General features: G+C 42.8%; 1 protein-coding gene across 1 annotated transcript in view; it reads right to left on the bottom strand.

The window, feature by feature from the left end:
- LOC134546360 (uncharacterized) overlaps positions 1-27,323 on the bottom strand; it is a 114,564-nt gene extending 87,241 nt beyond the window's left edge. The window contains exons 1-4 of the mRNA XM_063389150.1: positions 24,698-27,323; positions 22,355-22,541; positions 8,964-9,081; positions 6,968-7,216 (exon numbers count right to left, since the gene is read on the bottom strand). Coding sequence (XP_063245220.1) covers positions 6,968-7,216; positions 8,964-9,081; positions 22,355-22,541; positions 24,698-26,739 — 2,596 coding nt within the window. The 5' untranslated portion in view covers positions 26,740-27,323. The remainder of the gene's footprint in view (positions 1-6,967; positions 7,217-8,963; positions 9,082-22,354; positions 22,542-24,697) is intronic.
- Positions 27,324-27,575: the final 252 nt, after the last annotated feature.

Genomic DNA, 27,575 nt, shown 5'->3' with positions numbered 1-27,575 from the left:
ACCCCATTTATAATGAAGTAATTATTAGAGGCCAAGTTGATGCCTGTTACTTTGACCTTGCCAAGCCTTCAATTCTGTTAGTCATTCTATACTTCTTAGTAAATTATTTAATTTTGGACTAATGACTGTTTTATAAACTGGTTTTTCAGTTATCTTAGAAAACTTAATTTTTATGTTAGTATTAATAACTATTTCTCCTTATTTCTATGCAAGCTCTGGTGTTCCCCAGGGCGGTACCCTATCCTATCACCATTACTCTATTAGTGCTCTTTCAGGGTGTCTACTGGTCTTCCTTTCCAAAAATCAGTGACTTTTGGTGACTTTTGGAGCCCACTTTCTGTCATTTTTGGTGACTTTTTTTTACTAAAAATTGTATTAAATTAAAACGGATATTGAATATAGGTCTAGTTTACTTATCAACGGTTAAGCTTATTGTTAAATAAATGGGATCACATGCAGTTTAAAATGCTAAACTTGACCTTAAAAAAGTTTTACTTTAAGCAGCTTTGGAGGGTAATGAAAAATAAATCCAAATAATCGATAATGACTTAATTTACAAATAAATAAATAGGCGAAACTAACAGGTATTTGAAATATAGTCTGTCATTTATAAACATATTTTGTTCCTAAGTTTTTTCAAATCCCTGTCTATTTCTAAGAGTTCTTCTTTCTTTTCTTCCAGCACTTTTTTCTTTTTCAATTCTAAGAGCGTAATTTCATGTGCTGCTCTTTTCCTTGCATTCACAGATTCATCCTCTTTAATCTTCTTCTTCATCAGGTCATCTCTTCTTTTTGATGCAGCATTTCTGAAGTTTAAAATCATCTGTTTAGATATAGTATGAGAAAAAGTTTCAATTCCACCTGTAACATAAAAAATTTGAGATTTAAAATTATTGATAAAGAAATATTTAAGTCTAACTTACATTCAGAAAGCATTTCTTTTTAAACCCACCTGGAAGAGAAGACACATGGTCATGAACAAGTCTTTGGGCAACCAAAGATTTCTCTTGAAGATTTTCCACTAAGAACTCCTTATTGAAAGAAAAACTTCTCTCAACTGCTGCATTACCATGAAAGCAAATCAAAAAACGCTGAATGAAAGAAACAAACAGGTTATGGGCATTCTCCATTGCCGAGCTTAGCAGTTGAAACAAAAACTTATCTAGGCTATCCTTTTTCCAGTTAAAGAACTTTGTTGCTTTCAGAACTTCAGGAAGTGCACAAAACTTAGCATATTCTCTTAACACAACATCCCCATCTGCTGGTGACAGGTGATTGAGAGAAATAAGTTCTTCAATGGCAATCTTGGCCCTCGAGGTTCTGACATCTTTGACAATCACTGAAGGAGATAAGCAAGTGGACCCAAGCACAATTCGCTTCCTTAAAGGGCTTTTCTCTTCAAGCTTGGAAAACAACTGTAACAAAAACTGTTTGCAATCTGCTTTAAATCTAAGAGAGTGTAGTTCTTTTACTTTCTTTAGGCAAAATGTTGCTCCAAAACCAATTTCAATAGAATCTGGCATTCTTAGGTCAGTCTCATTTTTGACATTCAAATGTTTTAACTGGGATGCACTAACAACCTTTTCCATTGCAGATTTTGTAAACACTCTACTCGCAATGTTCTTCATCAACTGGAAAACTTCTTGATAAAGAAAAGGCAGTAGGGGATCGTTTCTCTGAAAACATGTCAAAAATTCTTCCAGCTCTTCAGATATCATGGCAGAGAAATGTAGCTTAGCTTCTAGTACTGGGTCTTCCAACAAGGCCTTCTTTACCACATGAAAGTTCTGGGAGTTTGGAGGATTCTTTTCAATCTCTTTGTCTGTAACGTATTTCTTCAGATGTGGAATAATTTCTGAGCACCTTTTCATCACAGATGAGTTTTCAGTCCATCGTATGGCACAGAACTTTTTCGGGAACATTCTGGAGCCAGTGATCTGTTGATAAACTGCACGACGAGATGGGTAGTTCTTGAAAAGACTGTAAAGTGCTCTAAGAAACTCATTAAGTTGCCAACCAACTTTTGCATGAGCTGTTTTGTATGCACCATTTACAATGTGCAATGAACAGGTGCCTAAGTCCAAGATTTCTTTTTCGCTGTCAAGAGTACATCTCATGTAACTTTTCAGGTCGGAAATCAGTTTCAAATTAACATTGGGTCCATCAGTTGCAATTTGCACCAAGCCTCCTAGAGACAGGTCAGCTTCTCCAATGCATACAATAAGATTATTGAGCAAATCTGCAGCTTTTGAATGCTCCAGGAAAGCAGATGTCAGATATTTTGTACAAACACAACTGTTTTCTGCATCCCAATACTTTACAACAATGTCCATTTGCCCCTTTTGGCAAACATCGTTTAAACTTTCGTCAATTGACAAAGCATAAAATGGGCTTTTCTGAACACTATGTGACACACATTTCGCAAAATGGGGTCCAAGTCCATATGTTATGCTGTATGCAATTTTATCCTTATGCATTTTCATTTTAGAGGCTAGAGAGCTATCTGGGAACATAATGGGAAACAGCTTCACTGCTAATTCTCCCGAGCGGGATGAAGCATGTGTGAAAACACAGTGAGTTGCCCACACAATCTCTGCTTTTGTCACACTGTCATTAACTAGGAAAGTTGACAGCCTTGATGGTTCAGCAGTATGTTCTTGGCTAGAAGCAGACGTGCTAGGCTTAGGTTCTGGCAAAGATGGACTGGGTGTATTAGCCTGAGGAACACTCATGGAAGGCCCGTCAGTATCCATGGGTATAGCTCTGAAGGAAGACAGAGTTTTTTGTTTTCCAGATTTCAGGCAACTGGAAAATTCACTATGCTTCTTGCCTTTCTCGTGGCTTTTTATTGCATTCACACCAGAGTGGGACACATCAATTTGTTTTTTACAAAGAGAACAAAAACCAAAAAATTTATCTTTGCCTTTTCTCAGCCAAGTTCTCCATCCTTCTTCTTCCAACCACATCTCTTGGAAGTGGCACTTACCCGGCATCTTGTAAAAAAACTGTTACACAAACACTTCATTCATTAAAAAAAACTGTCAACATAGTGAACCGTGGGGCAGTCTACAACTATTGAGCCTTGTGGGCGGTAAAAACAGATTGGCCTACATGAAAATATACACACTTAACCAACTCACTGTAATTTTAATAAAAAATAAATTACCGATTGTTAATTAGTGAGAATGGGGCCCATTTCTACTTCTTTCACAAAGAAATATCATTACAAAAAACGCCGGCCGTTTACTAATTGTAAATAATGCGTCATAAAACGTAGCGGCCACGAAATCAAAAAAAAATAAACTTAACCTCCCCAAACTGTTGTACGCCGGCATATTATTAATTATAAATTATGTTTGGCTGAAACATAATAAACTATAACTGCAAGGACACCAAAAAATACCGTCCGCGAATAATCCAAACAAACGCAGTTGTTTCATGTGAGAGCAAAGCATATAACATATTGCCAACATTGATCGAAGCGTAGGTGAAAGTGAGAACCAGTCTAGCAGTTACAGCGTCATTATTTAAAAAAAAAACATATTCCTACATACAAAACCTTACATCCTCACTGAATAAAAAAAAGGGCGGAAACGATATATCTGTTCCTTAAATAAATAATTAACAACGCAACAGCTTTCGAAGTGTGCTTGTCAGCCCTGGGCGTCCCACGATACTCGCACGTGGTACAAACACGATTATTATCCTACACTTAATGTTTGGGTTTGCTCTTGTTGGTAAGATATATGGTCCCATTGTACTAGTACGTACACAATAGTTCTCGTACGTTTGTTACATCATGTAATCGATCGGTATTCTTTTCTCCTCGCTTGCACTTGACAAAGAAAAAACACTACGGACGGCGCAGTGAGATAGATAGCGAGAAAGATGGATATTTCAGCCGTTATCTCTATCGAAGGGAGGGCAAGTAAACAGGTGTTCCAGAGGTTTTTGCGAGTTACATCACATTTATGTTCTCCACAAAAAAAATCGGTGCCCTCTTTCCAAACTTCGTGACTTTTCGGTGACTTCCGTGACCCTACCCCAAATTCCATGACTTTTCCATGACTTCCGTGACCAGTAGACACCCTGTCTTTTTGCCGATGATGTCAAAATCTGTAGAAAAATAACCTTTCAAAATAATTGCCTACTTTTACAAATTGATATTAATGAAATTAACAGTTGGTGCACTACAAATCTGGTTATACTTAATAAAGAAAAAACTAAAATAATAACCTTCACTAGGAATTATATACCTATTAAACATGATTACTTATTCAACAATATCATCCCAAAAGGTACTTCAATAAAAGATCTCAGCATCATTGCAGACTCCAAATCATTTTTTCATCAACATGTAGACTCTCTTATCTCCAGTTCCAAAAGAACGTTAGCCCTTATCAAATACATTAATTTTTAATGCTACTTCTGCTAACTCCATTTTCTCACTATACTTATCTCTAATTAGATCAAAACTTGAATATTGTTTGATACTTTGGAATAGTATAATTGAATCAAATAGTGACAAAATTTAAAACAATAAAAAAAGAGTTTTAATTTGATTTCTAATAAACAATTTCCTGTGCCGATTTTAGCTTCTCTCTCAGATCATAGAATCCACTTAGACTTACTTTTTATTAAAAATGGTTTTAATTCAAGAATTAGTTGCAAATATATACTAGATAACATAGCCTTAGAGTTCAATTCTATAGCCGTCTATTTTCCACCTCATGTCCCTTGAACAGAAACAATGACATCCTATTCAGACTAGCAACAAATTATAATAAACTAGATCTATTGGAAAACTATAATTAACTATTAATATTAATAATAATTATTTATACTATATGATAACATGTTTCTCGTTCATGTCTTGTTAATTATGCTTGTAATAGTCTCTAACTTTTAATTTAATACATATCTTGATTTTTCTATTTAACTGTTTTTTTTTTTTTAAATAATGATGATGATGTATATCTTGTAGTTTGTGTTTCTATTTATGTTTCTGTTGTAATTGTTCTCTGTATCCTGTATTGTGTTGTCATTTATTTTTGTTTTTATGGTGCACATTCCTTGCAATCTCCCTAAGTAGTGTTGATGTGCATCTTACAATATGTAAATAAATACTTATTTTACATAATAAGGTGAGATGAGATGAGAATGGAGCACTGACAGAATGAACAGACGGGGAAACTGGAACACCCAATAGCTCATTGCAATATTCCCTGTTTTATCACATAATTGTAACACACGCATAATTACTGCACCAATATTTTATGGCGTCAAAATTTGGATAAAAAAACCTCTCGCGTAAACGTCGCATAATGTTTTTGGTCCTGCTATTAGATTCCGAGCACTTTGTGTAGCTATTTTTTTGTATAAAACAATGTATTTTAAAGTAAAAATCTTATTTATAGAATTAACGGAAATATGAAGTTGTCTGGTGTGTAAATTTTCTTTTAAAGATGTTTTAAACGCTATAACCTTTATCTCCTCGTCTGCGCCGCCGCGGTGTACCACCTATAAAACTGTAGCCAGCGCTATTCTCCGTTCACTCTAACGTGAGTTTTGGAATAAACAAAGCCTCTTGTAAACAAACATTCTCATTGGCTGCCGGCCGCTGCGCACATTATTCGTGCGCAAGAAATAGTCCCTTGGTAACATACCATTTGTAAGTATTTTTACACTGCCTTTTTTATAACAATTGTTGAAATATAGCATTACAGCGTTTCACCATTAATTTCCAATACAGTTTAATGTGTCAATAAGTATTTACTTACAATTATGTTAGCAGACGCCATGTGTACGGTGGCATAGACAAAAGGTACAGTACAGTGTACAGTTGATGCCCGGCGCAACAGTTGCATTTCGGATTCGCGCGCGTACGGTTTGTTATGGCTGACGTCGGACGGAGTTTTGTAAAACACAGAACGCGAAAGCCTTTCAAAAGTGCACAGAAAACTATAGTGTTGAATGTTTTTAAAACATTTTCAGACAAATATCCGGATTGTCGTGTGCACGATATCGCGAGTTTAACTGCGGAATTCACGGGTGTTTCGAAGAGCAGTGTGCTTCGTGCACGGAAAAAATTACAGGATACCGGGACATTAACATCTTCCGGGAAGAAAAGGAAATGTGAGTATCCTGTTTTAAAAACTTGTGATGATTTTGTGAAGACGGTTATTAGGCATAAAGTGCATAGTTTTTTTTTCGCAAATGGACCACCTACGTTGAACAAAGTGCTACGGTGCTTCCTGTTATATTACGTCTCTGTTATTTTATTAGCACCAACTGTACTGAAGTGTGTGTTTTGCAACTAGTGCTTGGCGAACAAGATGAATTCAGCCTATCACTTGCTGACGCGATGCAGTGATACGGCGGTGTTTGTTTATTTCAGAACTCAGCTAAGAGTGAACGGAGAATAGTTGGTATCATTCATGTTTGATTATGTTGCTTTCCGTATAGAGCGTGCACACGTAGTCGAATATTGATATTGATATCTCGCCGATTGCACGCAACGCGCGCTCTTTGTCGAGTGCAGAGTTAACTACATTTGATGGCCCGCACTCTTTCGTGATAAGTGTGAACTACGATAATTATGCGTTAGTTCAGTCTCGCATTTGGGTCACAGGTTATGTTTTTCTATTTAAAGTTAAAGAAAGATTTTTGTTGCATGACTTATTAATTTAAATTGTTTGGCGTGCTTTTGTATACTCTATTTTTTAATCTAACGTACTTTCCAAGAATGGGTTTTGTTTTTATGAATAATTTTACCTAGCAAAAAAAATTTTTTTTCTCATAAAAATTAGCACCCCTACTTTTTAAACTCGATTTAAGAATAAAATGTGCGACGATTATGCGATAAAACACCGGTATGTCATGAATCCCACTTGCAAAAAAATCCGTGCTGGACCCAGATCGCCTTGGGGGGGGGGGGGGGGGGGGGGGGGGCAAGAGAAGGGCTCACCGTGAGCGTACACGAAGTTGATGCACTTCTCCACGACCACAGGGACGTCGTCGCGCGTCAGCTGCTGCTGGGCGAGGTTGGGGCCGTTGTTGACGGCCGCAGCGTGCAGCACGGCGCGCCATGCCTCCGTCAGCCGAGGGGCGTCCAGCTGGCAGTACAGAGTCTGGCCGGGAAGGTCCACCAGCAAGCGGGGTCCCTTCTCCCGGACCACCGGCCCGGCGCCATCCTCGCCCTTGTGCTCCTGCAACACTGATGCCACACGCAGCTGGAGAGATTCATTCTCAGAAAACGTACTGCCGGGAAAATTTTCCCGTAATTTACCGGGAAATTTTCTGCGAAACCGGAACATTTACAAACAAGTTATACTTCAACAGAAAAATGCAAATTAATTTTAACAATTATTTTATACAAACATAACCAGATAACAAAAAAAAATGAGCCATTGTGTGGTGAAAAATAGACATGTACTATACGATTGGGAATACTCCACAGTTCTATACCTATTTTTTAACTTCTAAGTTTTTTTTTAATACAATAGTAATACAAAATTGTACAAATGGTATAAAAGGTTGATAATTAAGGATGTACACATCAATAAGATCAGAATAACTAATGAGCCAAGTGACTAACTGAAGTATCTCCACTCATCTTCGAAACAGTGTGTTCATACACAACACAATTCACTGCACGCTGCACGTTTGAAGTGTCAGACAGTGTGCAGGTTGAAACATATTTACAGTTGTTGCCCTTGGAACGAACTCTAATCGCACTATGCCATCACCATCGAAAAAAAATTAGCACAACTTTGATGTTCGACTTTGACTGATGTGCCTTCTTAAGGCGAGGAGAGCCACTTGTTTTCCATTGCAACTCTGAATTTTCATCTCAGGATCATAGCTATACACCCAACTTTAATCTCCAGTTATAATTTTGGCAATGAAGTCCAGATATGCATCAAAACAATCCTTCAAGTCCATGAAAACTGACACAGGTTTTGTCTGTTTGTCAGGCAAAAGGATGAGAACCAATTTTGCAATCAATCGTCTCATTTGCAAATTATTGGTTAAAATGCTTTGCACGGACCCATACAAGATGATCAGTTCTTTGGTAAGCTCTCAAATAGTTAACTACCTGTTTGAACTAACCATTTTTGCCATTTTTTTTTTTAATGTTTTCACCTGTTTTTGAGGTTGAAGGACGTCCCAAGCGTTGCTTGTCTTCAAACAACTCATTTCCGCTTTTAAATAGCTCAAACTACTTGTAAACAGTCTTCAGTCACCACATTATCAACATACACTGATTTTAACATTTTATGAGCTTTTTTCACAACAACAAAATTTAATATTAACGCATTGTTCAAATCCATGACATGCAAAAGACACTGTAAACACAACCTCACTCTTCCGGCTCTGGAAGCCGCTTGACACTATCTATACGAATCAGGCAATCAAGCTTATTACTTTAAATAGATGTAGCGCCAGCAGTTACTAGTATTAAATTCAATCACCATATTTTTTTAACACACCTCATAACTGTGGTTTGACAAGCGACAACTAAGTTATTGACATCACAGTAGCCTTCAAAAATAAAATTTTATATATTCAGTAATTTGTTTATTTGTTAAATCTTTATATCACAAAAAAAAAATTTAATCCAATGAATTGGAAGTTGTTATAAATTAACTTAGTTACATTTGTGCTATACTTTAACTTCATAAGTCTTAATAAACCTAAGCTATTAAGAATAAGCTAATCAAATATGTCACATCAGGGCAGTTTTAGTGAGTTTCACTTCCACATATGGCTTCAAAAAATTTATGGCTAAAAAATTATTTTAAACAATCTACAAAAATCACTAAAAATCCTAAAACACCTACAAAACAGTAAACATATTACTATAGCTTAAACTCATTAAAAATAAATCAGTGTTTAAAAGTTTAAAAGCAAACACGAAAATAACACCAACACTAAGAAGTGTAAACGTTTTAAATAGTTACCAATGCTGATGGCTTTTCTTAAATCACACTCCTGCAAACTTCCATTTTTTGAGCAAAAAAATAATGTCCTTTGATGAAGCAAGAGCCAAGCCAAATTCCAAATTCCATTGATACCTTCCTGTTCACAAAAGAAGAAAACAATGAAATAACACCTGTTAACAAATGAGTTTCAAGTTAATTAACAAAGGATTTTTTTTTTCAACGTTAAACTCAACTTTGTATAACACTTGACGTGGGTGTGACCCAAAAGAAAAGCAGACATTACATCATCCATACAATTTCAAAAGAAAAACAAACATTACATCATCCATACAATTTCACAATTGAGCATATAATCATCATATAAAAATAAGTCTTATTAACTGATACTAAAGAGGTGCCAACCATTGCCGAACCTTGATTTCAAATGTTACAGTCATTCTCTCTCTCTCTCTCTCTCTCTATCTCTCTGTCTAACTCTCTATCTCTCTCTAACACTCTCTCTCTCTAACACTCTCTCTCTCTAACACTCTCTAATGCTCTCTCTCTAACTCTCTCTCTCTATCTTTCTATAACTCTCTCTAACTCTCTCTCTAACTCACTCTCTCTCTCTCTCTCTCTCTGACACACACACAAACACTATTAACTAAAATATATTTAAGTTTCTCACCCACAATTATATAAATTTTAAGGAAAACTGACTTACAATTACTTTACAATTTATACCAACAGAGAATTTATTTCTGTAATGTTGTCTTCCAAGTTTTTCCAACTTTAAATTTATAGTTAAAAACATAGGTAGGCATTAATATTTCACAATAATAAATCTATTGTCTTTATATAGACCACTTCAGCACATATGATTTTAATATATTTCAGGACACCAGCAAATATACACAAAGTATACAGTATATTTAACCTTTAACTCAATTATCCAACTTGATAGTAAAACAAAATAAAGTTACGAGGCACTGTTGGAAACAGTTGATTCCTGATGACTTTGTGTGAACTGTACCTTTTGTAACTACTGCACCCGAAGGTGTAATGGGTGTAGAGAGAAGAAAGCAGTGGATTTATAAAGCAAAAAAAAAAGATGTAAAAATGCATCAAGGGTTAGTAAAACAATTTATATTTGTCAAAATGTATTCACCAATTACTAACTTATAAACAACCATTTATTTTTTGTGGAAAATAACAATTATAAGACATAAAATATTTTTAACCATTATTTTAAAAATATTTTGATTTAGGTAGTGAGATTGTTTTATTACTTTGTTTTCCATTTAAATTTGTCATACATATTCCCTTGCCTAAAATAAATATTAAAACTATAACTTAATTAATTGCACACCAACCAAAGTCAACATTCTACAATATGAAACCCGGAATTCTAATTTGTTATTCCTGCCTACCCCCACCTTTTACCTCACTTTTGAAGCAGCTGTAGAATGTGTGGAAGTTGTTACAGCCTCCAGTAGGGCAATTTGGGTGCAGTAACTCAAGTACTATTTCCAGTAACAAAATCCCTGGTTAATGTTTGAGTGCATAAGTTGCAAAAGGTACAGCTCACACAAACAAAGCCAATGACAAATGCAACTAAATAAGGGTGATTATTCTCCAACTGGAAAATGTAAGTCCGGCCATAGTTTTTGTACGTACTACATTTATGCTAACATAGAAAAAAAAGATTTGACAGTTCCCCCTGTGAAAATTTAATAATAAAAACCCTGTTAGTACAAAATGTGTTCTCAATCCCTAGATATGATTGGGAGTAACAATTCTAAAGCAGTATTTTAAGTAGAAAAATGGTTTTAGCATGAAACAAAAGTTGTTTTTGACCCGCAGCCAAACAATGAAATACATCAAAGAATGGTTGATACTTGATACCTATACCTTATCACATAATGATTAAAAGAAACAATACAAAGTATTGATTATAATGATACAGACACCATACTTTAGTTCAGTGTAGCATGACACTGGTGTAGTACCACTATGTAGGTTACTAATGGAATTTGTAAAAGATAAATTATTTAAAAGTTTAAATTATTTAAACATTCCATAACCACTGACTACTAACTGCAGAGAAAATATATGGAATGTACTCATTTGGAAATGTTGACGTGCGACGTGCCGCGCACGTCTATAATCACGAAGCCGTCAGCCCCTTCCTTCCTAAACACGTGTGCGCGCCGCCGCCACTGACGGCCGCGACAGCAGTCGCCGTCCGGCCACCACCGCGTCGCCCGTTGCCAGGGCGACCGCGCCGCGTCCTTGGTTGCCATGCCAACCAGCTGGGTGCGCGCGCACACTCCAACCGGCCGCCACCCCTCGCCTACCCCTCTCTCGCCAGGCCAGCCGAGTGCGCGCGCAGCTTCCCCCTCCTCACCCAGCACTGCCTACTGGCCGCCACCCCTCGCCTACCCCTCTCTCGCCAGGCCGTTTTTTTTTTTTTTTTCCTAACCTAAGTTAAAACTAAGTGTGTAAGGGAGGGGTCTAGGTAGGGAAGACTCTAAGTGCGTCTCAGGGCAAGCCCTATACGCTCTAAACATGCGGGTTTTTAACCATGCAGAAAAGGTCACGTGCATCATGTGCTAGGAGGGGATTGGCCAGCCATGGCAGACGTTTTCGCCATGACTAACTCCCCTCACTCTTAATTCTAGACTAAAACTAGATAAGTTGGGCCCAGGTAAAACCTCCATAGACAGAGGGAAAACCCTGGGCACATACATGCGGGATGCAAAGGTCATGCATTATTACAAGCAGGTGGATTACAGGAATAGAAGGATGGTCCTGGAAGAAGAGTGGGGCGTGGTAGAAGTTCTACTATGCAAGGGGTGGGGCACTTGGACTTTTAGTCCGTATTGGTTTGGTCAGGTCTGGTCTTTTTGGGGGCGGCTTATGCCGTTTCCCGTCGTGCTGCCAGTTAGCACTCATTGTGGCTGATCGTGTAATGTAATATGATCGTGTAAGTGGGGCGGTCGTGAACTGTGGCGTCGGACTAGACTCCAGAGTGGTGACATAGCTTCAGGTCGACCTGTCGCCAGTAAAAGGCTGTCGGTCAGTTAGAGAAATTGCCACCATCTGTCATTGAAAAGTCCTAGCTGCAGTACTACGCTGTGTGAGCTGCGGTCGCGAGCAGGGCATCGAGCCAGACTCCAGAATGGTGACATAGCTTCAGGTCGACCTGTTGCCAGCAAAAGGCAGTCGGTCAGTTAGAGAAATTGCCACCTTCTGTCATTGAAAGACTCTAGCCTAGCATCTACGCTATTAATCTTCAAAGGATAATTTACTTATTCCATTAGGGCCCCGCTGGGCCAAAGCACGACTATTTAATTCGCCTGATAGTTTGTGTTGTGCAGTGTGTAGTGGGATGATGTGTGCTTATATATAATTGGGGCCTAATATTAACTTAACTTAATATTAACTTAATGTACGTGAGCTGCCAGCTTGTGTGCGTACGCTCCGCGCGCGTGTTCTCGCGCTCGGAGCAGGGGGAGGGGGCGCGCTGATTGGTCCGCGGGCTGCCGGCCAATCAGAGAGCAGTCCCGCCGCGTCCGCGTCTACGGCGGGCGGTGTGACAGGATAGATTTTGGGCGTTTATATTTCTCATTAATGTCTGGATCATACCGAGCGGGTGCGCGCGCAGCCTCCCCCTCCTCACCCACCTCTGCCTGCCCAGCCGCCTCCTCCCGCCTTCCCCTCATCATCCAAGTCGAGGTCCGTCCAAGTCACGTAGGCTGGCTGGAATTCCTGGAAGCGCCCGTGATTCTTGGAACCCTCGGCCCTTCCTACGTCACGCCCTGGCCCTCAGGAGGGGTGTAAAAGGCCGGCCCTTGGGCCAGGAGGTCAGTCGGTGCCCTCGAGGCACCACTGGCAGCCGAGCCTCGCTCACCGCGCCTTCAACCGCTCACCGCGCCTTTGCTGGCAGCCGAGCCTGCCAGCCAAGAGCAGAAGACCACCAACCGAGTCCGCGAGTTAGTGTGTATCGGGAGGCTGTCGGTACCAACCGCGAGTGCTCGTAATAAATCTCGTACCGCATATCTGAGAGTGTCCTTTCGGGGTGAGGGAGCTCCACGGGGACCTATCCCGCCGCCTGCCAGCCAGCCAGCCAACCGCCCGCCCGCCAGCCAGCCAGCCAGCCAGCCAGCCAGCCAGCCAGCCAGCCAGTCAGCCAGCAAGCAGGTCAGTCCTACTACTGGGAGACCGCAGAGCCAAACCAACCGCAGCCCGTAAGTAGGCATTCGACGAGGGACACTGGGAGCCACTTTCAGGGCATCCCAAGGTGGGGGAGAATCCTACCTAACCCTCTTAGGAACCTCCAGCCAGAAGTTACTCGCGCCATTCAGGCCGATCCCTTCTCACTCAGGCAGCGAACTAAAAGATTGACGCTTAAGGCCATTCTGGAGGAGCCAGAGAAGAGCCAACCCGCGACAATTAGTGGCGCCCAACGTGGGGCCACTCACTCCCTTCTCACTCAGGCAGCAAACTAAAAGATTGATGCTTATTCTGGAGGAGCCAGAGAAGAGCCAACCCGCGACAATTAGTGGCGCCCAACGTGGGGCCACTCACTCCCTTCTCACTCAGGCAGCAAACTAAAAGATTGATGCTTAAGGCCATTCTGGAGGAGCCAGAGAAGAGCCAACACGCGACAATTAGTGGCGCCCAACGTGGGGCCGACTATAGGACTTGTCAGTAGACGGCCACCCACAGCTGCCCCCTGAGATAACTTACTCATCAGCCAGTTCTGAGACTGCCCAAAACTCAGTGGCGCCCAGAAAACCTATCTTGAAAACACCATGGCTACTGCCAGCCCACAGGGAGATAGCCAATATTCCCCCCAGGCCCTAGAGGCCTCCCAAAAGTGCCCCGCTCCCAGCTGCACAGGGGAGGGGTTGTATTACCTAGAATGCAACACCTGCACGAAGAAATTTCATGGCAGATGCCTAGGCTGGACAGACGAAGCCAGAGACTGGGAGGGGATGGAGTTCAAGTGCGCAGACTGTAGAATACAGGCCTGGAAATGCTCCCACCCCAGCTGCAGAGGCGACGGTCAAGAACGCGTGACCTGCCGAAACTGTGCTAGGCCCTACCACATGACCTGTCTAGGATGGAGGGAAGAAGTGCTGAATATTGAAGGGTTGGAATACACGTGCACCACTTGCAGGACCCAACCACTGGCTAACTCCAGAATTCCGCCCCACCCTGCCATCACAAATGGGAGCGGCATAATGCTTCCAGAGTTTGCAGGAAGATCTCATGAGGACCCAACCGAGTTCCTTGATCATTGCGAGGGCCAACTAATAGAAGCAGGAATCCCTCATGGGCATTGGCTCCAACATGGGCGACGCCAACTCAGAGGGAATGCGGCCACCTGGTGGAACACTTACGGGGACTTTGTGTCCACTTGGGCAGAGTTACGATCCCGACTAGTAGCTCGATATGCAGGAACAGAGCTAGTAGCAGACCTGAGTCGCCAATTCTATAGCCAGGAACAATCCCCGCACGAAGAAACAGAAATCTTCATACGAAAGAAGATACAAATATATCGGAGATTGCACCCCAACGAACCGGAAGGGACAGGGATCCCCTTCATCATCGAACTTTTACTGCCGAACCTCCGCTCGTTTCTGCGGGCCCCCCGAGCAGAAACAATTGAGGAGCTCGTCGATCGAGCCCAAGCACTTGAGAGGGACCGAATATGCAGACAGCCTCCCGAGAAACCGCCTCCCCGACCACTGCCTGCAAACACAGGACCAGTCCAGAGGGGAGTAATGCAAACCAAGCCACCCGAGCATGTCAGCCAGAATAGGCCACCCAGATGTTGGTACTGCCCCGGATACCACCTAAACAGGGACTGCCCCACACGCAGGGACAACCAAGGGCCAATAGCCGGCGATGGATCCAGGGGACAGCTGCAGAGGCAGGGAAACGAGAAGGCGGGAAGGAACGAGAGGCCGACCGACCCGAGCAAGGCATAAAGGTCTCAACTCTCCACTGCACTGAGCTGGGAGATACCAGGACAGTCACCCCGAGACTTATCGTGGGCATCGGAGAAAAGGAGGTAATGGCCCTCCTCGACTCAGCAGCCTCTGCCAACTTTATTCAGACAGACCAAATCCCTCTAACCTTAAGGGACAGACTTCAACCCTCGTCAGTCAGAGTCTCCCTAGCGGACCCCACGCAGAAAATACATGTTGAGGGAAGCATCGAACTACCCCTCAAAACAAGGATAGGGACACAGCCCGTCAAATTCCTTGTAACTGGACAGATTGAGGAAGAGATGATCCTGGGCCAGCCCTGGCTACACACACAGGAATGCATTTTGGACTTTGGGACCGGGCGTGTACATTTGGGCACAAAGACTCGGATAACAGAACAGTGGTCAGAAGACCAGCCATCAGGGAGTTCAACAGAAATAGACAAGGAAGGTGTTAAGCACCAATTGAAACCCTCCCAGGTCATACAGCTCCTGGATACCTTAAACCAGCACAGGGGGCTATTTGAGGACAACGGACCCCTGCGGCAAACCAGAACCACAGCGCATGAAATTCACCTCAGCTCGGAACAGCCTGTGTATGAAAGGCCAGGAAAGCCCTCCCCAGGGAAACGGAAAATCATTCTCGAACAATAGAAGGAAATGAAGCAGCAGCGGATAGTGGAGCCTGCCAACTCCCCTTACAACGCACGTATAGTTCTTGCCCCGAAGGGCAGTAGCGGAATGCGCTTCTGCGTCGACTATCGACCCCTAAATAAACTAACCTATAGCGCGGCCCCACCCATGGCCGATATTGGCCACACCCTGCGGGAGTTGGGAGACGCTCACATTTTCTCAAGACTAGATCTAAGGGCCGGCTACTGGCAGATTCCAGTGGCCCCGGAGCACAGGAAATATACAGCCTTTACCAGTCCAAATGGTGAAAGCTTGCAGTTCAGGGTGATGCCCTTTGGGCTAAAAAATGCACCATGTACCTTCCAACGCCTCATGTCAACAGAGGTGTTGACAGGAGACATGGCAACATTCTGTGTCGCCTACATGGATGACATCATTATTTTTTCCAAGACTTGGGAAGAACACCAGACACACCTGAAGAGAGCCCTAGAACGATTAGAGATGCACAACCTCACCTGCCGCATGGAAAAATGTGAGTTTGGGATGAGTCAGATTAAATACCTGGGGCACCTAATTACGCCAAAAGGGAACAAGCACCTGCCGGAGAAGATCCGGGCTATCCAGGAGGCTGAGGTACCTAAAACCCCCAAGCAGCTAAAAAGCTTCCTAGGGACATGCGGCTGGCTAAGGGACTATGTACCGAGGATGGCAACAGTGACAGCGCCACTACTACCCCTCTTGCGAAAAGGTCAGAGGTGGGCATGGACAGCAGAGAAGGAGCAAGCATTCCAGGCAACAAAGAAACTGTTCGCCCAGTTGCCCACCCTGCACCGGCCCACGCCAGACAAGCGAATGATTCTGCAGACAGATGCCAGCCTCAAAGGATTAGGGGCAGTGCTGTACCAACGAGGAGAAGACGGACAGAAGCTGATCATCAGCTACGCCTCAGCCACCTTGCATGAAACAGAAACGAGGTACCACAGTAACGAATTGGAATGTCTAGCCATAGTCTGGGCGATTAAGCGTTACCGGTATTACCTAGAGGATGCCCCCTTTACAGTCCGGACAGACAACCAGGCCCTCACATGGCTCCATAGGGTCAAGGACACCAAGGCAAAACTAGCCAGATGGGCTATTTTGCTAAGTGAGTTTGATTTCGACGTGGAACACTGTCCCGGGAAGGAGAACGAGCTCCCAGATGCACTGTCAAGGTTTCCAAACCACTCCCCAAGGGAGGACACCGGTGAAGACGATACAGGAAAAATATTTCCACCAGCCCTCACACCCCGACCTAGAGCTGACACAATAGTGCTCCTCCAAGCCATCACGACCAAAACTGAAAAAGAACGGTTTCTGAGGGCTCAACAAGGAGATCCCCAAGTTAGGAACCTCCTCAGTCAGTACCCAGACCACTACCAAGAGAAGGACGGGATAATTTGGACCCGCACCTCACCCCGAAGACAGACATGGAAACTATGGGTGCCCCCATCCTACAGGGAATCACTACTCTACCACATGCACGACCACGATCAGGCAGGGCATCCAGGCACTCAGGGAACCCTGGAAGCAATAACAGAAAGATACTGGTGGCACGGAGTCACACGAGATGTTAAGGACCACGTCCAGAAGTGCCCAACCTGTGCCCAAGCAAAGGCACACTCAACCCCAAAGCCACAAATGTACCCAAGACGACCAAAGGTAGCATGGGATACTGTAGCGCTGGACTTAATGGGGCCATATCCACGCACCAAACGGGGAAGGCAGTACTTACTGGTAGTCACCGATCTCTTCTCAAGATGGGTCGAGGGATTCCCCATAGCAAAGTCAGAGGCGAAGCACATAATAACCCTGATGGAGAACGAAGTCTTTGCTAGGTGGGGATATCCCAGAAAAATACTCACTGACAATGGAGCCCAGTTTACAGGGAAAGCATGGGAGAAGGCATGTCGAAAGTGGGACGTGGAAAAATGGACCACCCCCACGTACCACCCGCAGGCAAATCCGACCGAACGTCGGAACCAGGAGATCAAGAAAGGAATCAGGGTTCGGATCAAAGATGACCACTCCTCCTGGGACACCCACATCCCCACCATTCTGTTCACTCTAAGGAGGCGGAGGAACGAGGCCACAAGGATGTCCCCAAGTGAACTATTGTTCGGAGAAGGTCTGAAACAGCCAGGGGAATGGAGGTGGACCGAGACACCACCAGAGGACCAACCCCGATGGGGGAACCCGCAAGCAAGGCAAGAGCAGGCGCAGAAAAATCAGGAGGAATACACCCAAAAGAAATACGCACAACCAGAAAGAAAGTCACCACCCTTGAAGGAGGGGGACCAGGTCTGGGTACGAAACCACCCCCTCAGCAGCAAGGGCAAGCGGTTCTGTGCATCATTTGCGCCTAGATGGGAAGGCCCCACAACTCTCCACCGCATCCAGAACAATACTGGGTGGGTCATAGACGAGGTGGGTAAAATGAGGAAAGTGCCTTTAAGTCAAATCAAGAAAGTTATGGATCCCAATGGCAGCCAAGGTCCCATCACACCTACAGAAGAGGAAGACGAGGGAGATTTCAGGGGCTTCGAACCAACGCATCAGGCAAAACCTAATGTAACAACCCACTCAGAGGAGTTGCCCCATCCCCAGAAGCTCCGGGTCGACCTAGTGGAAGACCCAGCCACAGAAATCAACCTCGGGGTCTCCGATACTAGTGAAGCTACGGCCACCCGAATGCCGTTCGTCCCGGTGACCTCGACCTGCCCATCACCAGGAACCCAGAAAGGGCAGGCAAGGTCGCCAGAACCCGAGGAGATCCCCTTCCCAGGCTGACCAGTCAGCTAAGGACCTCCTGAACCCGTCCGGCCCAGCAGCCAAGGAGAAGGCTGTGGAGCAGATGACTCCACCAGCCAGGACTGCGGACCACCAGGACAACAGCGCACCTCTCCCGGGTATGCCAGTCCAAACCCTGGACCAGTTACCCCGACTAGAAACCCCGAACCAGCAGTCTACCCAGAGGACTGACCCAGTGCCAGCGGAAGCTGCCACCGACACTCCAGCAGGGCGCCACCCTGCCGCCAGCCGGTTGCCACCCCAGCAACGAGAGCAGCCATGGCGAGTATGCAGAGCGGCCATCGAGGACCCACCCGGGAGGTACCGGATCGGCCGCCCCCCGCACCAACAGTAAGTGTAGTGAGTGCGCGAATGGCCATTTTTAAACAAGGTATGGGGTCGCAAACCTCATCACCTCAGGGGCTTCGATAAGCCACCTGACCACTCCTGCGTGCGGGTGCAGGATCAACGAAAAAAAAAGAAATAAGCCGCAAGAATGACAAAGACAATTACGATAGACATTTTTCAAACCATGCAATGTATAGCAGTAAGAGCGAAAGAAGAGCTCCACTCTAAGAAATGTACCTGTACCTATGTGGAAATTGTACATGTTTAAAGCCGACAGCCGTCCCCAGGGAAGGAGAGTGTACATAAAGCTTAAGAAACATGTGTTAGAGCCCAATAATCATAATGTGTATATGTAAATAGATAGGAACCAACCCAAGATTAAAAAATTTGTAAACTTGGCAGGGCACACCATGTTTCCAAGGACACTAACGATGATGATGGTGTAGCCTGGGCTCTGGTTCCTTAGCGTGTAAGATAGAGCCTCATCCAGTTAGAGAGATTGCAAAGAGTTTGAACTAGGCTGCAAGTTTTAGATTTGAGCCCCCTAGTCACATCGGAAAGCAGAGCTTGTTTCTTCCCCCCTATCACCAGTCAGGTAGGAGGGACATGTATCATTTCACCATCATTCACGCCCAACCTGAGGGTCATCCCTGCCTTTACCCGTATCCCCACCTCCCAGAAGACGGAGCACCGTGGAAGGCATCATCCCCAAGACGGAGGGAAGGATGGAGGAACCACCCCGAAGATCAGGCCGCACACGTGGAAAGTGGCTGCCGCCTTTTCAAGGAGAGGGGGTTTGACGTGCGACGTGCCGCGCACGTCTATAATCACGAAGCCGTCAGCCCCTTCCTTCCTAAACACGTGTGCGCGCCGCCGCCACTGACGGCCGCGACAGCAGTCGCCGTCCGGCCACCACCACGTCGCCCGTTGCCAGGGCGACCGCGCCGCGTCCTTGGTTGCCATGCCAACCAGCTGGGTGCGCGCGCACACTCCTACCGGCCGCCACCCCTCGCCTTCCCCTCTCTCGCCAGGCCGAGCGGGTGCGCGCGCAGCCTCCCCCTCCTCACCCACCTCTGCCTGCCCAGCCGCCTCCTCCCGCCTTCCCCTCACCCTCCAAGTCGAGGTCCGTCCAAGTCACGTAGGCCGGCTGGAATTCCTGGAAGCGCCCGTGATTCTTGGAACCCTCGGCCCTTCCTACGTCACGCCCTGGCCCTCAGGAGGGGTATATAAGGCCGGCCCTTGGGCCAGGAGGTCAGTCGGTGCCCTCGAGGCACCACTGGCAGCCGAGCCTCGCTCACCGCGCCTTCAACCGCTCACCGCGCCTTTGCTGGCAGCCGAGCCTGCCAGCCAAGAGCAGAAGACCAACAACCGAGTCCGCGAGTTAGTGTGTATCGGGAGGCTGTCGGTACCAACCGCGAGTGCTCGTAATAAATCTCGTACCGCATATCTGAGAGTGTCCTTTCGGGGTGAGGGAGCTCCACGGGGACCTATCCCGCCGCCTGCCAGCCAGCCAGCCAGCCAACCGCCCGCCCGCCAGCCAGCCAGCCAGCCAGCCAGCCAGCCAGCCAGCCAGCCAGCCAGCCAGTCAGCCAGCAAGCAGGTCAGCCCTACTACTGGGAGACCGCAGAGCCAAACCAGCCGCAGCCCATAAGTAGGCATTCGACGAGGGACACTGGGAGCCACTTTCAGGGCATCCCAAGGTGGGGGAGAATCCTACCTAACCCTCTTAGGAACCTCCAGCCAGAAGTTACTCGCGCCAGTCAGGCCGATCCCTTCTCACTCAGGCAGCGAACTAAAAGATTGACGCTTAAGGCCATTCTGGAGGAGCCAGAGAAGAGCCAACCCGCGACAATTAGTGGCGCCCAACGTGGGGCCACTCACTCCCTTCTCACTCAGGCATCAAACTAAAAGATTGATGCTTAAGGCCATTCTGGAGGAGCCAGAGAAGAGCCAACACGCGACAATGTCAACATACCGCTCGATAGAATGAATAATGAGTGTTGAACTAAAGCCAGCTGGAGCAGACAGCTACCACTCCTGCGACATAACCACACAATTATTCCATCTGAATTCATTTGGATGTTATCCAAACTGTTGAGGTTGGCTTTGAGACTTACCAACTCTTGCTGAGTGTACAAATAAATCCAACTTCTTAGAAAACGTTGCCACTACAATTTTGAGGAACCAAAATCTGACTCTCTGATTTTGATTTAAAAAAAAAAAAAAACATACATGAAAATGAAAATTGACATCTAGCTTCCCACTTGAGGCAGGGTCTACATACATGGATTGGAGCACACACTCACAGGACAGACCTGTCTTTCCGGCCAGCCTGGAGAATGCGTGAGGAGAGGTGAGAAGGGTCATGGAGCAGCAACGGAATGAATTGGTGGGATAACGGGAGTATGCAGAGAAAACCCACAGGCCACTGCCACGTCCGCCACGTTTCCCACTTACGAAAAAAAAAAAAAAAAAATTGGCACAGCCTACAGGCACTGGTAGATTTTGAACTATTTATTCTGTACCGTTCTGGAACATTTCATAACTGAATGTAAATAGCATCCTATATGTTATACAATATTCCGAAATGACCGATTACCCATTTTCTCATATCAAATGCAGCAAAAATGTTTTGAATGTTTTACTTCAATGCATCCAGCAAAAGAATTTCATACTATAACTACTAAGGAAGTTATGATTTTTTTTGACATTCAAATACCTTGCACTAATAAGTGGTCGTATGAAATTTTTTGCACAATGTTTAGGATTTTTACAATAAATTATAATGGAATTGAAAGTATACCAACAACTACAGAAGTTATGATTTTTTTTATCCTTATTTCCACCCATTGCAGTAATGGTTGATTGTATCAAAATTTATTTTAGACTAAGTTTGACATAATATTTAGAATTTTTCAAATAAATATAACAGATTTGCAAGTGTGCATGGTATGGAATTATTATTTTTTTTATTATTTTAACCCCTGTTTTTTCAACACCTTGCAGGAATAGTTTGTTTTATCAAAAAGTGTTTCAGACAAAATTTTTAGGTAATATTTAAAGGCTCTTCAAACAATTAGAACAGATTTTATGGTGTGCTTAGGCCTACTAATGGAGTTATGATTTTTTTTCTCCTACAATCCCTGTTTGTCCATCCCTTGCAATTATGGCTGGTTCTATGAAAAAATATTTATTTTGAATTTTTTTTTTTATGTATTACTCTACCGAGATATAAAAACATAATACAGATGTAATACTTATCATACTGAAGGAGTTACAGTGATTTTCTGTTTTTCAAAAAACCCTTTCCCATTTCTACCTCTTTGGTCGGATATTGCCCATTAACAAACTCGACTGAGATTTTTCATTACTACATTTTATGTATAAGTTTGCAAGTAATTTGTGCGAAATTATGGCAGTTATCATTACCATAAAAATGTGATACACACACACCTTTGAGTTGACAATGGTTTTGGATGAAAAATATAGTCAAAATCATATTCCATTCCCAAAATTGGCAATTGCGTGACTAGCCTATTACTCCTACCTTCTAAAACTAAAAAAATGTTAAACCTATTTAGAGCAGCTTAAACCAATAAAAATAATTTCAGTAAAATGTAGTTACCTTCAAATAGCACCAACCACTTCGAGTGAACTCTGACGAAATGCGCAGTGGGAACACTTTGGTTAGCGATTCAATGATCTTCTGCAGCCACACCCTGCGCTCTGTCGTGGAAGACGACCCGAACACGTAGCTCCGGTTCTTCCACGACACCTCCAGCTCAAAGCAGTGTATCTCATCACCTGCATTACTGAAGAGAATTCATCGTCACTACACGACACAAGAGCTGCGGAACACACACCGCAAGCTTAGATGTCAACAAAATTCCTGAGATAAGTAAATTTTCTTACAGAACATTAAAATTTAAGACTATAACAGAGTCCTGCTAATTCAGACCCTGCTAGTTTGGACATCCAGTTAATCGAGACAAGATTTAAAAATAAGAAAAACAGGATTTACTACACTGTTCAATCAATAATTTTTGGATTTTAATCACATAGATGTTTTGTATATGGTACACAGTATAACGTTTTTCAATACTAAAGAGATAAGGAAAAAAATGTTGCATAGTTCTCTCTTTTGTGAATTTTGTCCACCTCTGCAAAGGTGCTGGGCTGAAATAAAAAAACCAACACAGCAGACTCCTAGTAGTTTGAATACACATTTAACCCACAGATTCTAATGACCAAGTAGGGCCTAGGTGTAAAAGTTGGTTATGTTGAAGCTAAATATCAAGCTTTCTTTTATTTAATATTTGGGGGTTTTGTCTGCCAGATAATAACAAATATAAAGGGTTCTAATAAACAATAATAAAAAACACAAGTTAACTTTTAACAAATAACAAATAATATAAATGAGTAAAGAATGATTAGTTATTATGAAATACAAAATCACACAAGCATGTAAAATGCATTAGGCTCTCAAATAACCCTCATAGTTGTTTAGCTGCATAAATTTATTGAATCAAAATACGTAGGTAGTACATACGTATTGATTGCATGAAGCTACACATAAAAAGATGTAGTCCTGAACATGGGCTCACTTTGGTTGATTATATATCATTTATTTGTTTAAATGGCAATTTAAATGCAATTAGGTACAGGAGGATGTACTATTAAGTATAAGTTTTCTTAATGATAAAAAAAGCAGCACAGTATTGAAATACAAGAAAAAAATAAAATTTGAGAATATAAACAAAAAGTTTTTAGTAACTTGTGAAATATATAAGATGTAATCATAAAATAATATTTTTAATTCGGTGGTACCAGCAAATTCCTTTCTTGTTGTTTCTTTAAGTTACTTTAGGCTAATTTTTTAATCTGTGGTGGGCAAAGAAAGAGCTGACTAACAAATGTAGTTCATAAAAAATTAAACTAATATTTGTAATGTGCAGGTGTTAAGAATTTTTATTGTTCCTTATTATTAACAGACTGCACTATCATAGCAATAAAAATATGAGAACTATTCACAATGGGCATTAATAACTCTGAAAGAAAATTCTAAGTAGGCCTACTTAATGGTTGAGACAAAAATGAAATGATGGTAATCAAGGTTCTACAAGAAGAACATCCTCTAGCTCAAACAGATGTGAGTCAGCCAGCTTCTCTCCAATGAATCATCACTTCTTATCAGAGATGAGTCAGCTAAACAAGGCCAGCTCATCATACTTGCACTAATCACCTCCTTCCCTCATCACAAAGCACTGAACAAGAGTCTTGCTCAGCATAATAATGAATATAAATCATTAAGTACATACCTGTATTTAAATATAAGAATTATTTTTTTATAACTGGTACCAACATCTGATAAAAAATAACATATTAAAAATAAAAATGTACATACAATCAGTTTATTTTAATCCAGTATCTCTATATTTTTTTTTATCTGTACAATTTTAGTCTATTTTTATCACAAAAAAAATTTAAAAAATGGAAAAGATTATCTAATATTGCACTTAAAATGACAAGGAAGCATTGTACATACCGTAAGAAAAAACTAAGGGGGTGAATATAAGATGGGCTAAACAGGTTCAGCGGGTGATAAGTGAGAGGAGGCGGGCGGTATGGTTGCTAGGGAACAAGGGAGAAGGCATAGGAAGGAATTCTGAGGGTGAGAGATGCACGGGACCTGAGGAGAAAACTTTAGGGGAGGGCGGAGGGTTGTGAAAAATAGAGGGCTCCTTGACATTGGGTGAAAGCCCAATTGCGAGTGTAACAAATATAATCAAACCTAAATTAAAATAAAGATAAAAATTGCACATATCTACGTATATAAAAAGGTAATGAGCATAAAAAAATATTAAAACTGCTCTAAAAATTCATGCATGTATTTATAATATAGGACTAAGTACATATGTGTAACTTAATTCCACTTATTAGGAAAACAAAAAATTTTGATTTTTCTTACCTTCCTTTGTAATCTGGCAAGATGTTTACGCTCACTATGCTCTCCAAGGGAATAACATCTTTTATATCAGATCCAGTTTTGTCGAGAAAACAAGACAGCTTCCCTTCTGCCAAAATACACCAGTTACTAACCACCTCCTTCTGACGGTCGGATGTACCGGTGACTCTAAACAGCTCCCCACAGTGAGGCAAACACTCGTGAGCCATGTTCGCGATGTGTTCCGCAGTGGCCGTCTCCATCCGCATCCTGTCGTAGAAGACGGAGCTCTGATTTGCTTCCGGTGAACTATTCTTCCCGCCCAGCAGGTTTTTGCTCCGGCGTACGATCGCCGGCGACCAGTTGGGGCTCTCAGCGACACGCTGCAGCGCCCTCTTCATGCTCTCCCAGCGAACCACGCGACCTGGCTTGTTCTGCCCTAGCACTGCACCACCCCGCGTAGCTGCGCCACGTGTCAGACGAAGAGGTTCCAGGCGATCACCTTCAGGTGAGTCGACGTTCACTGTCGACAAAGGTGCATCTGCCAAGACTGACGGTGGTGAGGTATCAGTATCACCACTTGTGACACTCTGGTTAGATTCTGCACTCTCCTCACTCCTGGAAGTTTGGCCTCTGGATATCTCCACATTGGCATATATCCTATCACCTTGATTGTCATTATCTGGAGAATCCTGACACAAGGCAATAGTCTCATACCTGGACGGAGGAGATGGAGGGTGAACTATGTATGCACGACTCTGATCGGTACTCACTTGACTCTCTGCACACGGGACGAATTTGGTTGAAGAGCTTTTAGCGATTCTACCATATGGAGAGTGCAAGGCTGATTTTAGATCCGTAACAGTTATGCCGGCAGAACCGGCCAAGAGTTCGCTATCTTTGACCAAAGAAGGACAAGGCTCTTCCATCTCGAATAGAGGGTCAAACTCATAAATGACAGACTTGCCCTGTTGGGCATGTCTACCTGATGCCCTTGAGATATCAGAATCACATGTCTTAATGGAAGCAGCGTCCCAATTTTCATACAGTTTATTTCGAACAGAAAACGAAGACGGTAGTGATGAACTAATTGATTCTTCATCACTGCTACAGTATCTCAAAGCTTCTAACTCACTCAAAAGTGATGGTGACACACTGCCGCTAGCTGAATACCACGTAGGAGAGGACGCTGATCCTTTACTGAAAATACTATCCTGGGCTGAACTAGATCTCTCATTTAACACATCACAAATTTTCTTATCTGGAACATTTGCATAAAAATCATTTTCATGCACTGAATCATAGAAACTCCACGAATCTGAACGAGATATTGAGGTTCTATCGATAGTTGCATTGCCAGGTTTAGTAGTTGAACTATCAGTATTATCAGCAACTTGAACTCTTCTATTTCCTAAAATACAAACATTTTCATAATTTAAATCTTTCTCAAACTTTTCTTTAAAATTTTTCTCATCACTGCTTATTACCTGTACCAAAGAAGAAGGTTGCAATTCATCATAAACTGATTCATCTGGAAGAGGTGGTGGAGGATAGACAGGTGGTGGTGGTCTTGAACTCTCATCTTCATAAATCTCTTCTTCTGAACTTTCTGTTCCATTATGATCCTTATTTATTGGGGAATTAAATGAAATAGTTTTGAAGATATCCTCTGTTGGCAGCGACTGACTTCTTTCGAATTTAACGTCAGCATTCATAGTAATCGGGAATGACTTCTGTGCTTCGCGTCTTCTCGAAATCATGTTACGGACAGACTTCAAACGTAAACTAACGTTATGTGTGGTTTCTATAACCGACTTGACTTTACTCTGTGAAATATCATGCTTTCTCAAAATGTCCTGCGTTTTACCATTAACTTCAACACAAACTGAAGACGAAGAATTTGGTTGACTTGTACAATTTTCAGGTTCAAGTTCATAGGGATTTATTCCACTCATTTTAGTGGTCTCACCTTTATGCCGTGGCAACGGAATCGGCTTTTTCATTGAAGATTCAGAAATATGAAGAGGCGACTGTCTCGGCTTGGGAACTGGCGTAGTTATCTCCATTACAAACAATTAAATTACAAAACAATTAGCTAAATAAAAACAAGACATTACTCTAGCCTAGCATAATAAGGTAATTTACAAACACATGCAAAAACATCATCCAACCAACGCTGTCTAGACTTTCTTCTGACAGGCCTCCACATCTCCGATTTCAACGAGACCTACGTAGATTATTGTCAGCATACGTGCATTACGTCTGGCGAAAAATAAACACATTCAACGAGGATCACACGGTTAAAATATTGGCAATCCCTTTCTTCAAACCTCATCCCCTACAGAATCTTGTCAAAACAAACATTTTTGGTGATATGGCAACAAAGAAGATACTTCCCAACATGTATCAAAACAAACATCACAAGCTTTTTTTAATTAAAAACATTCTCATCCCGTGTTCCATGAATTTTATGATCTTTATTTGCGAAAAAGCCTTCTGTCATTTAAGATTGTAAAATAAACATTTTAACCAAACAGTTTGAAAGAGCTACAACAATCGAAACTAACAAAATAAGATGTCAGAAATATAATTATTTATAATGTAATGTCGTGCAACACCCCTTTAACAGCTGATGTCATTGAGGGATTGAGTCAAGGTAAGTAAAATAGGAGGTAGGCCATTCCGGGCTCGCGCGCTTTTATTTCCCCTCCAACGCCGCACGCCGTGACGTCACTTGGGGGACACGAGACTCGCCGCTTTAGCGATCAACAATCAGCAATATAGCAGTTAGTTCGTTATGACTTTTGGTCAGTGACGTGGACGTTATTGTGTTGTGAATAGTTTTCCATACTATTTTCTAAAACACTTAACGATATTTTATTTAATATCTTTCATCCTTTTC

This window comes from Bacillus rossius, chromosome 1, assembly GCF_032445375.1.
Source record: "Bacillus rossius redtenbacheri isolate Brsri chromosome 1, Brsri_v3, whole genome shotgun sequence".
Classification (NCBI taxonomy): Eukaryota; Metazoa; Arthropoda; class Insecta; order Phasmatodea; family Bacillidae; genus Bacillus; species Bacillus rossius.
Note: the sequence above shows the minus strand (reverse complement) of the source record. Positions and strands in the feature narration are given on the sequence as shown.